This window comes from Myotis myotis, unplaced genomic scaffold, assembly GCF_014108235.1.
Source record: "Myotis myotis isolate mMyoMyo1 unplaced genomic scaffold, mMyoMyo1.p scaffold_m19_p_6, whole genome shotgun sequence".
NCBI classification, from domain to species: Eukaryota; Metazoa; Chordata; class Mammalia; order Chiroptera; family Vespertilionidae; genus Myotis; species Myotis myotis.
In genome coordinates, this window is record NW_023416368.1 from 42,564,506 (window position 1) to 42,579,741 (window position 15,236).

Genomic DNA, 15,236 nt, shown 5'->3' on the forward strand with positions numbered 1-15,236 from the left:
CTCATCGATGTTTCTGACTCTCTATCTCTCTCCCTTCCTCTCTGTAATAAATCAATAAAAATATATTTAAAAAAAAAAAAAAAGAAGGTCAGTTTTCTTTGAAGTGCCCCAATATTATTCCATCTTCTGCACATTATTCTAGGAATTTTTTCATGAGATTCTGACTATTAACCAATGTCACTGCAATAAATTTAGTAAAAAATAAATTAAAAAAAAAAAGATTTTGACTTTACAGTACTTGCTCTTTTGAGTACCTACCTATATCACTTATGCATTAGTTATTGAAGGCTGCATTTTATGTGAAGCAAGTATTCCTGCAGACCCTGAATAATTCATAATTTGTGTTTTGAAACTAATTTTCCCAAAGAAATTATTGTGAGGAAGTGCAATTCTGGCAAATTTTGCATATAAAATTGTTCCTTAAGTTTTTAAGTGTTTCACTGTTTTAAATTCACAAATGTCAGTATACTGAAGTCTTCTGTTTAAAATAGTGTTTTTATTGAACAGTGTGGTGATGGGCAGAGGGAGGAGGGGCAGGGGCTGGGTGGAGGTAGATAAAGCAGGGGTGGGGCTATAGGTGGGGGAGGAAATGAGGGACATCTATAATAGTCTCAACAATAAATTAAAATAAAAACAAAATGAATAAAATAGTGTTTTTATTAAAGTGAATTTTTTTCTTCAAGTAATACTAGCCCCCAATATTTTTTTTTTGCTTTTGATTATAACAGTACTAATTTTTGCTAGCATCTTAAACATGTTGATATCCTATTTAATCCTCAGAACAACCCTATGATGTAGGTACTGCTGGAAGGCTACATTTTACAGATGAGGAAACAGGAGCAAGTAGACTAGATCACTCAAGGTAGAGAGTAACCTTTAATTTAAATCCAGGTAGTCTGTATCCAAAGCTCAAGATCACAACCACTATATTATATTTCCTCTCAGGGCTAACATTTTTTCAGCATCAGTTACATGCCAGGCACTGGACTAAATATTTTATGTGGACTCTGTCAATTTTATTAACCCTATGAGCTAAATAGAAGTATGCTCTGTATTTTAGGATGAGAAAACTGAGGTTGAGAGGTTAAGTGACTTTTCTCGATGCTAATAAATGGGAAACCTAGAATTTGAACCTGAGTATGTACAATGACATGGTCTATGTGGCTTTTTTTACATATAAATTCTAGCCCTAGCTGGTTTGGCTCAGTGGATAGAGCATCAGCCTGTGAACAGAAGGCTCCCGGGTTCTATTCCAATCAAGGGCACATGCCCAGGTTGCAGGCTCAGTCCTCAATGGGGCTGTGCAGGAGACAGCCAATCAGTGATTCTCCCTCATCATTGATGTTTCTGTCTCTCTCTCCTTCTTCCTTCCTCTCTAATCAGTAAAAACATATTTAAATAAATAAATAAATAAATAAATAAATAAATAAATAAATAATAAAATAAAAATTCTAATCCACTTTCTGTCTCTATAAATTGGCCTATTGTAGGTGAATGTAATCATACAATATTTATTATATAAATGTAGTTATACAATATTTGTCCTTTGGTGTCTGACTTATTGCACTTAGATATTTTCAAGGTTTATCCATGTTGTAACATGTATCAGAACTTCTGTTGTAGGATAATATTCCATTGTGTATATATACATTTATTTATCCATTTATCTGTTAGTGGACAACTTCCACCTTTTTGCTATTATGAATACTACTGCAGTGAACACTGGCATACAAATATCTGTTTGAGTTGCTACTTTGGATATATACCTAATTGCTGGGCCATACTGTTATTTGAGGAACCACCAAACTTTTTTTGTCACTGCAGCAGCATTGTACATTTCCAACAGCAGTGTACAAGTATATCACATTCTGCACATCTTCACCAGAATTGTTTTGTTTTTTACTTAGTCATCTTAGTAGGTATGAAGTGATATTTTCATTGTGGTTTTGATTTGCATATCCCTAACTCCCTAATACTCTTAATGGCAACTAATCTGAAACTTTTTGAATAGGGGAAAATGATAATGCAAGATAAATTGGAGAAAGAGAGAAATGATGCTAAGAATGCTGTTGAAGAATATGTATATGATTTTAGAGACAAGCTGGGCACTGTCTATGAAAAGTTCATCACTCAAGAAGTAAGTCTAGCTCTGGCCTGGTGGCTAGTAGGTTGGAGTGTAATTCCTTACACCAGGAGGTTTGGGGTTCTATTCCCAATCATGGCATATATGGGAGCAAACCAATTGATGTTTCTTTTATATCTATGTTTCTCTTTCTCTCTCGCTCATCTTCCCTTCCCCCTCTCCCTCCCTCCCTCTGTCTCTCTCTAAAAATCAATAAAAAACATATCCTCAGGTAAAGTCTGAAAAAAAGAAGTATAAATTTTACAGTTTTTAACTAGAACTAAAGTATTTGCTGGTGACTGCTAATACAAATTATATAAATAAATGTGTTAAATGCATTATTGTCAATCTTCTTGAGCACATTTAGGAATGGTTCTTATTTTTCCAATTAGTGGAAGTATGGTGAAGAACATTTATGAATAAAAGTCAGAAAATATGAAATTCAGTTTTCTATATTTGAAAACAGTATTCCTTCATTGAACTTGTATTTCTAAGGAGAGCATTTTCAGTCACTGTCTTTTAAATGTTTATCTAGGACTTGAATAAACTGTCTGCAGTATTGGAAGAGACAGAAAATTGGCTTTATGAAGAAGGAGAGGACCAACCTAAACAAGTTTATGTGGATAGGCTTCAAGAACTAAAGGTAAACTTTTTAAAGTCCCTGTTAGTATAAAATAGAATATTATTAAGTTTTCCTAAAAATTGGTTGTAAGGTGTATTTTTTTTCATAAATATGTAAGAAATTACTAAGGCAGATGTGTAAGAGGAAATGTTCTTTCTCATTTAAAAAGCATTTTGAGAAGTGAGCAATGCTACATGTAATTGAAATCAAATAATAATCATATTTGTCTGTTATGATACTCAGATATAAATATTTAGATGACCAGAATGTTAGTATTACTTTAACAAACCATATATTTCTGAGACATCTTATTAAAAGTGATTTGTCAACCTGACCCCTTCTTATTAGAGGAGTCACACTTCCTCAGCTTCTCTCCCCCTTCACTGGTTTGATTTCACATTGCAACTGTGGGGACACTTGGTCAGCAAAGAACTTCAAAAATTTTCTTTTTACAAAGAAATAAGGAGACGTGGTCACCAGATTCCCTTTTTCTAGGCCGATGGTATGATTTTAAGAAAAGACCACTAGTAATCCTTTTTCACCTCCTTACTACCCAACCCTCCTCCTGAAAAAAAAGTAGTTTAATTAGAAACTCAGACTGGAAGGATGACAGGGAATTTTAGTCTTTCCTTCTTAGTGTGGATCATAGTGGGCTTAAATGTGTACATGAATTACCTAAGGCTCTTACTGAAATGCAGATTATGATTCAGTATATCGAGGTGGGCCCAAGATTCTGCAGTTTTAACAAGCTTCTAAAAGACTCTGATGCAGTTGGTCCCTAAATCATTCTTTGAGTAGCAAGGGACTGCATAGAAGCTAAATAATGGCATTAATAAGGATTTCTAGAATATGGGAAAAAGCAACCTGTTAACTGGAGGATGGGGGTGCAGAAGAAGTTAAGCAAAAGAAGTTGATATCTTGCAACAATTACTTTCATGCCAATAAATTACTTCCAAAGGGAATAATTAGAAAGCAACTAGTAAACCCAAGCTTATGACAGCAATACAAGGCTTTATCACATTTATCTTCTTGGTGATTTTACTTCCTATCTCCCTAAGAGAATGCATGTATTTTGGGCCATAGGAACAGCCAGGCAGCTAATGCTAATAAAAATAACTGGAAAAGCCCAAAAGCACCCCAAGTAGATGTTTTGCCTCAAATGTATAATTAACCATAAAAATGAGTGCTACATAAGTTTTTATAGGCTTTACTATTGTTTTGAGATGGCTTTTAGAAATTTAAAATGCAGTACTTGCTTCTTCTTCAGATATATTTATAATAAAAAGTATGATGTATATACTAAATGCAATATGGTATCCTGGAACAGAAAAAGATGAAGTCCAAATAAAGTGTGAATTTCAATTAATAGTAATGTACCAGGGTTGGTTTCTTAGTTTTGACTAATACGCTGTGCTGGTATAAAATGTTAACATTAGAGAAAAGTGATAAGAAGTGCTTGTGTCTGTCTTTTATTTCCTTTGTAACTTTTCTGAACATCTAAAGTAAACTGATTCTTATTTAAGTATATAAACAATTTGAAAGAAAATAGTTACTCATTCTTCTATATTATACCTCTCCTGAATGTTATATAGGCTATTTTAACATTTAGAAACTCCCAGGGTCCAAAGATTTTTTTTTTTTCTGAAAAAATACAATTTATTTTTTAAAGCACTGCATTTATAATACAGTGTACATTTTTAAACTAATTAATAAACATAATATACATAATATTCAGTGTCTTCTGTTAAAAGGTTTTTTCTGTTAGTAACTTTTTCTTTTTAAAAAAATTTACTTATGTTAACAGAAATATGGCCAGCCTATTCAAATGAGATACATGGAACATGAAGAGAGACCAAAAGCTTTAACCGACTTGGGGAAAAAGATACAACTTGTCATGAAAGTGATAGAAGCGTACAGAAACAAGGTATTGAATTCATAAAGTCAACTGATGATGATGGCATGTGGAGTTCATGGTGAGAGTGGGGCAACTCAAAGTTCTCAGTACAAAGCTGTGACAGTTGTTGCTACCAAATTTCAGAGACATTGTGCACCAACTTGAAACTTTTCATTTTTTATGAGAATTATCAGTAAATGATATTACTGCATTTAAAATACAGTGCAGGTATGTGCTTTTAATTTTTTTTAATTTCCTAAAACCACATTACAAATTAATCCATTGATCAAATCCATAGTGAGAGGTTTTCTTGGACCTTTTTTATTACAGGCCTTTTTGTAACTGGTCTCTGCTAGCCTTTATTTTTGTCCTGTGTCCTTTTTCTTTTGGTTTCCCTCTGTCTTCCAGTCTATTACTCACTTGCAATCCCCTGTACCCATGGTTCTTTTATATACATACCCAAATCTATATTACTACCCTTGACCTTTCCACTGATTTTAAGCTTCAAAAATTTAGTTAAATAATGATATCTCCACTTGGATATAACAATAAGATTTAACAAAATTAAGCTTATCATTTTTTTCCCTCTAACCAGAGGTTAGCCAACTTTTTCTTTAAATATTTTTAATATTTTTTTATTGATTTCAGAGAGGAAGGGAGAAAGAGAGATAGAAACATCAATGATAAGAGAGTATCATTGATTGGCTGCCTCCTGCACGCCCCACACTGGAGATTGAGCCTGCAACCAGCGCATGTGCCCTGACCTGGAATCAAACCATGGCCTCCTGGTTCATAGGTTGATGCTCAACCATGGAGCCATGCGAGCTGGGCTAACTTTTCTTTAAATGAACAAATATTTTAGGTTTTTCAGGCTTTATCTCTATACAGCCATTCAACTCTTCATTGTAGTGTAAAAGCAACCATATATGACATGTACATTAATGGGCCTGGCTGCATTTCAAAGTAACTTTATTTAAAAACAGGTGGCAGACTGTATTTGGTCTGTAGGACAAGTTTGCTGACTCCTGCTTTAAATAAATATTCACCCAGCCAGTGTTGCTCAGTGTTTAGAGCGTTGTCCCATGCACTGAAGAGTCGGGTTTGATTCCCAGTCAGGGCACATATCCAGGTTAAGGGTTTAATCTCCTGTCAAGGTGCATACAGGAGGCAGTCAATCGATGTTTCTCACATTAATATTTCTCCCTCCCTCCCTCTCCCTTCCTCTCTCTCTATAACCAAAGAAGATAACATATCCTCAGGTGAAGATTAAAAAAAAATTAAATATTCATTTTGGTAGCAAGGGAATACATAATTTTCCCAATTTTTATCATTGCCATTACATTGAATTTAACAAATACATTTTTATTGACTTCAGAGAGGAGGAGGAGGAGGAAGAGAGAGAGAAAGAGAAAGAGAGAGAGAAACATCAGTGATGAGAGAGAATCATTGATTGGCTGCCTCCTGCACGCTCCACACTGGGGATTGAGCCCGCAACCTGGGCATGTGCCCTGACTGGGAATCGAACCATGAGCTCCTGGTTTATAGGTTGATGCTCAACCACTGAGCCATGCTGGCTGGGCAGGAGAGGCTAGCTAGCACCTGAAAGATTCAAGAAGAGTATCAATAATAGCTTACGTAGATCAAGCACTTAGTGAATTTGAAGCAATTTCATATGGATTATCTTACTTCATTCTCACAAGGATATATAAGAAAAATGCAGTGCTTAAGCAACTTGTCAAGGTCGTAAATAGTGAGGGTCAGGATTAAAACCTAAGCATCACCCAGCCAGTGTGGTTTAGTGGTTGAGTATCGACCCATGCACAAGAGGTTGCTGGTTCAATTCCTGGTCTGGGGGCATGCAAGAGGCAGCTGATCGAGTTGATGTTTCTCTCTCATTGATGTTTCTATCTCTCACTCTCTGTCTCCCTCTCCCTTCCTCTCTCTCTAAAAAGAAACAAAAATCAATAAAAACCATACTTAAAAACAAAATACCTAAGCAGTACCAAGTTAACATACAAACTCTTAACTATGGTGCTTTTCACTATACAATGTAGAAAGAGGTTAATTATTACAGAAAAAGATTTGTGAAATTTATAAAATAATATTGCAATCCAAGCGACCCAGAAGACAACTCCAGGTAAAGATTGTGAATGTCCCTGCCAATGTCAGCGTCCTAACTGTCCAAACAGGTACAAATAGAACATAAGGATAATGAAAAGATAGGAGGAGCAAGCCAACAGTGAAAACACCAAGACTGTTTCAAACATGGTATTGGAGATTCCCGTACAATTAACTACGGCCCAGGCTGTAGCAGTCTTCTTGAGAGTGCAGGTTTAAGAAATTATCCTAAGTATGAGAGACACTTATGTTCAAGGATTTTTCGTTTTTATCATGTGCCAGACTCCCTTCAAGGGGCTGGAACTACAGCATCAAACAAAAACATTGAACCTTATGCTTTAGTGGGAAAAGGTAGCATATAGTGATAAAAAGCTATGGAAAAAGTAAGGAACTGTCAGAGGTGGAGATTTGTCAGAAGGGCAGACTGCTAATTAGATGACATATATGTGAGGGGAGAACTGAAGGAGGCGAGGGTTCAAGATACATGATAACTGTAAGAAAAAAGTTCTACAAAAAGGGAATAGCAGTTGCAAAACCTCGAGGGGAGAACATGCTGGAGAAACAACAAGGAGGCCACTGTGGTTAAAACAGTGGTGGTGGGTAAGCAGTTATCAGATCATAAAGGGCCTATTAGGCCTTTAGAAAAGTTTGGCTTTTCCTCTGAGAATAGGAATCCATTGCAGATTTTGAGCATAAAAGTAATATGATTTAACTTATTTATGTAGGGACCTAGAAGCAGAGAGACTAGTGCAGCCATTATTAGAATAATACAGACAAGAGACAATGGGAGACTTGAACCTGGGTAGTGGAGGGGGAAGAAGTGGTTAGATTTTTGCTGCATTTATTTAGAAGGCAGAGCTAATAAGATCTGATAGATTTATATAAATATAACAGAAAGAGGAGTCCAAAATGACTCAAAGGATTTGGGTCTGGAAGGATGAAGTTGCCATTTACTGGGAAGAGTAGGTAGGGAGGTGATTGAAATATAGGGCATCATTTCAAACTTCACAAATAGAAAATCAGTTTGGAAGTTGGATATAGAGTTGGGATTTCTGGGAAGAGGTTCAAGGCTAGAGTTTGTGGTTTTTTGTTTTTAAGAATGTAGATACAGCATGAATGGGGAAGAACTTAAGCAATGATCCATAAGTTGGAAGGAATTCAGAAAAATGGGGTGGGGGAGGAGAGGGGGGAATGCACAGAAACTGAGAGATGATGGGCACATAATTTGTAATCATACAAATAGAAAGATGGATCGAGTATCTGATGAAGCATCACCATCCTCTCTGTTCTTTGGCTTTGGAGTGTTTTTTTCATTCTCTTTTCCTTTATCTCCATGTCCAATCTCCAATTCATCAGGAGACCCTCTTTTCATATGTTGCATTGCCCATTTTTTTCTGGTTCTGTGGCTAACAATTTAAACCATGGCTTGTTGTCGTGTCCTGTATGTATGGCAGCTGCAGTTCTCTCTTTTTTAAAAATATATTTTTATTGTTTTGGGAGAGGACGAGAGAGGGAGATAGAAACATCAATGAGGAGAGAAAATCATTGATTGGCTGCCACCTGCACACCATCTACTGGGGATCGAGCCTGCAACCCAGGCATGTGCCCTTGACTGGAATCGAAACTGGGACCCTTCAGTCTGCAGGCCGACCCTCTGTCCACGGAGCCAAACCAGCTAGTGCTGCAATTCTTTTTCAGACAGCATTATGCAATTCCCCTTATCTATAGTGTTTTGTTGTATATTCAGAAATTTGTTTAGTTTTCCATATGCCTGCTTCCCTGATTTCTCTTTCCTAACAAATTCAATTCCATGCAGCTTCTTTTTTGGCTAAGTACCTTTCCTTGAATATTCACCACTAGTCATTTTTTTTTCTAAGCCTGAATCCTTCAGAAAGCCTTTCCTTTTAAGAACCCATACTGATTTTTATTTTGCCCCAGTCTCTTCAGTTCTATGTAACATGTATGTGGCTTCTTCACATGGGTATGTGCAAGGTATATATTCAATAAATTTTATTAATAAAATTTATTTACTGAAAAATGTTCCATTAAGTAAAGTTTTTTTTAATAGGATGAAAGATATGATCATTTGGATCCTGCTGAAATGGAAAAAGTTGAAAAATATATCAATGAAGCCATGAGTTGGCTGAACAGTAAGATGAATGCACAGAATAAACTAAGTCTCACTCAAGATCCTGTGGTGAAAGTTTCAGAAATAGTTGCAAAGTCAAAGGTAAGAAACTATAGAATTCTCTTTTTAAGGGGTTCAAGCACTAAAAATTTTTAATGGAAGTCATAATTTTTTATTTTGAAAAAATTCTAGGTGGGTCATCTCTGTCCCTTGATTTCATTAGTCACACAAGGCCTTTTTTTTAAAAAAAATTTTTTTTAACTGTAATGCAGAATGAAATAAAGCACTTTGCCAACTTTTGACTGTCAAATATGTTAGACTTCTGGACTGGGTAAGACCTGTAAGTCTCCATTGTAAACTTGGCAGTATGGTCAGTCTTTGCATAATTCAAAATGTGTTAAGTCCTATGGTAAAATCTTATTTCTAGGATAAAGTTTCCATTCTGAAAACATTACTACTGAAAATTTCAGTTGATCATAGAAAACATAAAAATAGGGCACAAACTTTTCAATGAAGATCAGCATCAACATAGGAATATGAATAAAGCCATTGGATAAGCAGTTGACAAAAGAAATACATGTTCAATAAAAATATGGAAAATATAAAAAGTATTGTTCATCCTTATCACTAATCTAAAAAATACAAATCTCTCTTTTCACCCATCTGAAGTTGTGTGTTTACATTTATAATCTTGCCATAATTGTCAAGGGTATGAAGATGAATGCTTTCCCTGCGTAACTTGGTTAAATCTGTTTCAACTTTTCTGGGATATTGTATCACAATATGCATACAAATTTAAAGTGAGTAGGCACTTTAACCCGGAAATCAAATATCTAGGAATTCATCCTAAATTGATTATTGCACAGGTATATGCAGATTAAATACCTTTGTTTATTTGGAAACACCTAAAATACCTATCAGTAAGCAAGTCAATGAATAAATTGATACATCCATATAACACACTGTAGTCATTAAATATTTTAAGTATAGAGATACATCTATTTATATATAAAGATGTGTGCAACATATTGAGTGAAAAATGAAGATTACAGAATATAAAGTTATCTCACTGTATAAATTAATGTGTTAATAGATGGATATATTTGTATATATGTGTGTGCCTGGACATTCATTTAGAAGGATCATCACCCAAAATGTTAGTATCTGTAGGATATGGAATTTCAGGTGATTTTTTCACCTAGTATGTTTTTAGGTATCGGATGTTTTTTAACAGAAACAGGTATTATTTTAATCAAATAGAGCACTAAACGTATTTTCCTTTTGAGAAAGTTTTGCAAAGAAGCTGTAATAATTTATTCCTCATCAAATGAAGTGCTAAGTATGATGAAAGCAGTTTGCTATTAAAACATTCCCCCAGGATGTTATTCCCTATCTTTCCATCCCTATCTCAATCTCTGTGACACCGGTCTTGAAAATATTTTAATGGTCTTCTTTGTATATGTATATAGAAATAAATTAAATAAATAAATAAATAAATAAAGCAAGCAAGCAAGCAAGCAACAATTTAGAAATACATTGTATTTCTTCTAAATAATTAAATTGCATTTACTTTCATGGTTTATTCTCTCAACATAATGGGCTACTCAGTTGTTTTAAAAAAGTAAAGTTAGTGTGTATGTTTTCATGTAAATGTTGAAAAATATCAATTCATGAAATAGGTGCTGACATAATTCTCATAACAGAGCAGTAGGCATATTTTAATGAAATTAATTAAAAGTTATTTGCAATAGTAATTCAAAAAGAATTATGCATCCCTATGTTAATTGCAGCATTTTTATAGTAGCTAAGATAAAGAAGCAAATTAGGTGTCTGTTGATAGGTGAATGGATAAGGAAGATGGAATATTACTCAGCCATAAACAAAGAATGAAAAATTGCCACTTGCCACAACATGAATGGACCTAGAAGGTATTATGCTAAGTGAAATAAGTCCAGTAGAGAAAGAAAAATAGCAGATGATTTTAGTTTATGTGTACAATCTAAAAATCAAGACAAAATAGAAACAGACTTCATGATACAGAGAAAAAAAGTGATGGTTGCCAAAGAGGAAGGGGACGAGGGATAGGTATAAGAGTTGAAGAAGGAGGGGAGGATAAGAGGTGCAAACTTATAGTTATAAAATAAAGAAATTATGGAGATAAACTGTAAAGCATAAAGAAAATAGTCAATGATACCATAATAACTTTGTATAGTGACAGTTAATAGACTTATTGTGGTGATCATATCATAAGATATATAAATGTTGAATCAGTATGTTGTATATCTGAAAGTAACATCATATTGTATGTCAACTGTAATAAAAAAATTTTAATGTTTAAAAATAAATAATGACTCCTGCTGAAGTAAACTATATTTTAAATTATGAGGAACCAATTTTTAGGAAGATTCTATATAAAAACCACTGTTAAAGATTAAATAGTTCCACTGACATGCACTAGCCCAGAAGGTAAATCTCTCATTGAGGTATTTGAAGAAACTCAGTTGGTTATGTAACTGAGCTAACATAAATTCAGGAATGTGGAATTATATGGAAATTTAGAAAGTTAATGTGGAATTTAACAGTGGAATTTTTAATGTAATCAATATTCTTCATGTCTTTAGGAACTGGATAATTTCTGTAACCCCATCATTTACAAACCCAAACCAAAAGTAGAGGTTGCAGAAGACAATGCAAAAGCTAATAGCGAACACAACGGACAGATGGATGGACAGAGTGGGACTGAAACTAAACCAGATACAACAAAAGACAGCTCACAGCATACTAAATCTTCTGGAGAGATGGAAGTGGACTAAGTCTTAAATTTACCTTCACATAATTCAAACAGTGCAAGTAACCATGGGATCCATTCTTCTTTTACATCTGATACACACAACAGATGTTCAGTTGTTCTTGACCACTTTTTGTCATTTGTTATTTGGAGTAGTTTTGAAAAGTGTTTTATATTGAGTACACATCTATTAATTTCCATTGCTGCTTATGTGAAGCTTTAGCTGAATATAGATTTACAAGTCAGTTTAAGCTTTCCTAATATATTTTATATCACATGCAAGATTGATATAAATCTACCTTATTTAAAGCTTCTACTTGGATAAACTTCAGCTTATTCAGGAAAGTATACTGTATTGCACTATTGTCGCAGAAGCATAGATATAATTGATCATTATTTTGAAAAACAAATATTGAAACTGATGTGGTTTAAAGTCACTGGGGCACTGACTTTTCTCTAGTTATTGTATTGTTCTAACTTAAATATTAAAACAAATAAGAGGTTCCTTGACAAATTAGTCCATCTCATTGGTGTGTCATGAGAACTCCAAAAGCTTTGCTTTCATCACGTAAATGAACCAAATCACACGTTGAAAGGGAAAACGCATAATTTTATGTTAAGGTGACACCAGCAGTTTTCTTCCTTTATTAGAAATGTGGATTGATGTTTTCTTAGACTAATTCAGTATCATTTTCACTTGAAACTTCTGATCTACTTGTCCTGAAGAGCTGCTGCTGTACTAGCCTAAAGAAAGCTTTTTTTATGAAAATACGTTCATGTGAAGTGGGAAATGCTGTTGACCTACTCAGACATGCATCTGTGATACTGATAGCCTGTTTCAGTTTTGATAGTTGTTTTAGTTTATGAATTGATTCTGTTAATATCTTAACACAGGGAAGGGGAAAATGGCACAATGTATTGCATTATGTACACTTATCACTGAAGTACTTAATGTTAAGATATAGAAAAACACTATTAAATAAGTGGTAATACCTAAAAAGAATCACTTATACCCTAAGTCTTAGGAAATAATGCTTGTAATGAACTTAACTATGTTACATATCAACAGGCAAAATAGAGAATGTTACAGAGTTTAATATGATGTGATTAAATTTTAATTCCTACTATATATTACCTGTTCAGACCTTGGCTCCAGTTTTGGTGCTTCTTATATAAATTATATGGGACAAGGGACTGTGAAATTAAGATATTTTAAGGACTTAATCTGTGTTTCATCACCAGACTTGTTCACATTGTTCAGTTCTGTCCACAGGCTTGAAATTAACTGGGAGTAGACTGAAATGATTTTTAAACCTATAAGAAAAAGAAGCATAGACAATGCCTGGGTTCTTGTATTTAATGCCTATCAACTAGATTGACCTAATACTGAAATTTTCAAAGGCTTACTTTTTCCCAAAGCTACACCTTTACATTAAGAATAATTAATATTCACTTAAGTAGTACAAATTGAGAGTTTAATATCTTTAGGGATGGTCATTATTTCTCACAACTAGTTCTCTAAGAGAGATTTTGTTTCTACAATGTAGTCTGCACTGAAAGGGGAGTGGGAGGGAGTGCACTTTCCAGGGATGTTTATTCATCCTTTTTGAGGAAGATGTCCCTTGTTTGCATTTTTAAAAATCATATATCCTCAATATATTTTAATGTTTTCTAGTCTTTAAACTGTCCTTGTTATAATACATTTAAAATGAAGTAATTATATCCATTAGTAATAAGTGATAAAGTACCTTATTATGAAAAGCATTTATCAGTTACTTTTCATTTATATGTTGAATGTATATGTTCATTTGGGGAAGAACAAAATTATTAAAGGGAATTCATAACAGTACAAGTAAGGAGTTTATAGCTTTTTCTTGAGTTAGCAAGACCACCACTATCACTATTTTAGGAGCTATTCCTCAGAAACCTCTTAGGAATACATGTGGGAACAACCCTTTCTTCATTTTAATTGTCTAGTATGTCCTGACATTTTTCATTCCTTAAATCAGTTTATGTAGTTCTGTGTTTTGGTCCGATATATAACATTCCAATTGTTGCAGTTATATAACACTTAATGAGTTAAATACATCCAAAGATAATAAGTATGCTTTTTACCTATTTAATCAACTTAATTTATATTTTCAAACACTCTTTAACCTTATTATGTAGTTATTTATTGACTACATTAGAATGTAATGTAGTTCTTCTACAAGAGAATGTTCTCCTAAATACAGTTTTGGGTAGGTAGTATGGTTTAGTTTAATTTTAATCACTGAAATATGCAGTGCTAGACAAAAGAATTAAGTATTTTTTTCAAAAGCAAAAGCCATTATAGATTTTTAAAAGATACTTAGCAAAATAGACTGTTTTCCTATAGTAGGCAAATAAGGACTAAGTATAAGAAATATCTAGGATGATCTACACTAATAAAAGAGAAAGATGCAAATTGACCATATCTTTGCGACTCCCACCAGCCAATCAGGAGTGAGTATGAAAATTAACTCAGCAAAGCTGGCGAGTTAATTTGCATACGCAGGTGTCAAGCGGCCTGAGGCAGGGTGGGACGTAGATGTTCCCCACTGCCCCAGCCACTCCAGGCTTCTGGGCAATATGGGAAGGCAGAAAGGTGGCTCCGGCCGGAGCAAAGGCAGTGCCAGTAGCCAGGGGAAGGAAGGCCCATTCTTGCACGAATCTTCGTTCATCAGGCCTCTAGTTAATAAATATTAGTATATTTTGACTATGGAAAAATATAAATTCTTTGGTTTGAAAAATAACTTTTTTTCCTTTTTTTATTGTTTAAAGTATTACACATAGTAGTACATATATATCCTTTTCTTTCCGCATTGACCTTCTCCCAGCCTCCCCTACCCCCTGTTGAAAAATAACTCTTGATGGCCCATTATTATGATTATAAAAACAAACACTGCTCAATAATATAGCAATAATATAACGAATTTTTATTCCTTAGCAGTAATCAGAATTCTTGAGTTTTAAAATAACTAGAAACAGCACACCAAAGAATTAGACTATTGGAATATCAGATAATCTCAGTTTTAAAAAGGTAACTGGTCTCTTATTAAGAACTAAAGATTTCTTAGACTTTTTGGGGTGGCAATTTTTAGTATGTTCATGATTATTTCCTTGATAGAATTCTTTATTAAAAGTGAATTTTGGGGCTCAGTTATCAAAATGATAAAATGGTAGTGTTAAAGCATTTTACCCAAATTAGCACATCTTTAACTATTTTGAAAAATTATTCATATTTAAAGACGATACTTGGAGCTCCAGTGGCGCAATCAGTTAGCGCGCGGTACTTATAAAGACGATACTTGAATATAGTAATCAAATTAGCTTATTTCAGTTTGTCCCAAAATAGATATAGCCATCCCTCTTTTTCATCAATTTAAACTGTAAACATTCCCATTAAGAGTTTTTGGTTGTAATTATTGTTAATCCTCACCCAAGGATATTTTTTCCCATTGATTTTTTAGAGAGAGAGGAAGGGGGGGGGGACAGAGAGAGAGAGAGAGAGAGAGAAACAGATGTGAGAGCCTCACATCAACT

General features: G+C 34.1%; 1 protein-coding gene across 2 annotated transcripts in view; it reads left to right on the forward strand.

Annotated features, from left to right (window-relative positions):
• Window positions 1-13,524, forward strand: part of HSPA4L (heat shock protein family A (Hsp70) member 4 like) — a 52,548-nt gene extending 39,024 nt beyond the window's left edge. For both annotated transcript variants that reach the window (XM_036313498.1, XM_036313499.1), the window contains 5 exons: window positions 2,012-2,137; window positions 2,658-2,765; window positions 4,549-4,668; window positions 8,825-8,986; window positions 11,506-13,524. In XM_036313498.1, the coding sequence (XP_036169391.1) occupies window positions 2,012-2,137; window positions 2,658-2,765; window positions 4,549-4,668; window positions 8,825-8,986; window positions 11,506-11,697 (708 nt within the window). In that variant the 3' untranslated portion in view covers window positions 11,698-13,524. The remainder of the gene's footprint in view (window positions 1-2,011; window positions 2,138-2,657; window positions 2,766-4,548; window positions 4,669-8,824; window positions 8,987-11,505) is intronic.
• The last annotated feature ends 1,712 nt before the right edge of the window (window positions 13,525-15,236 follow it).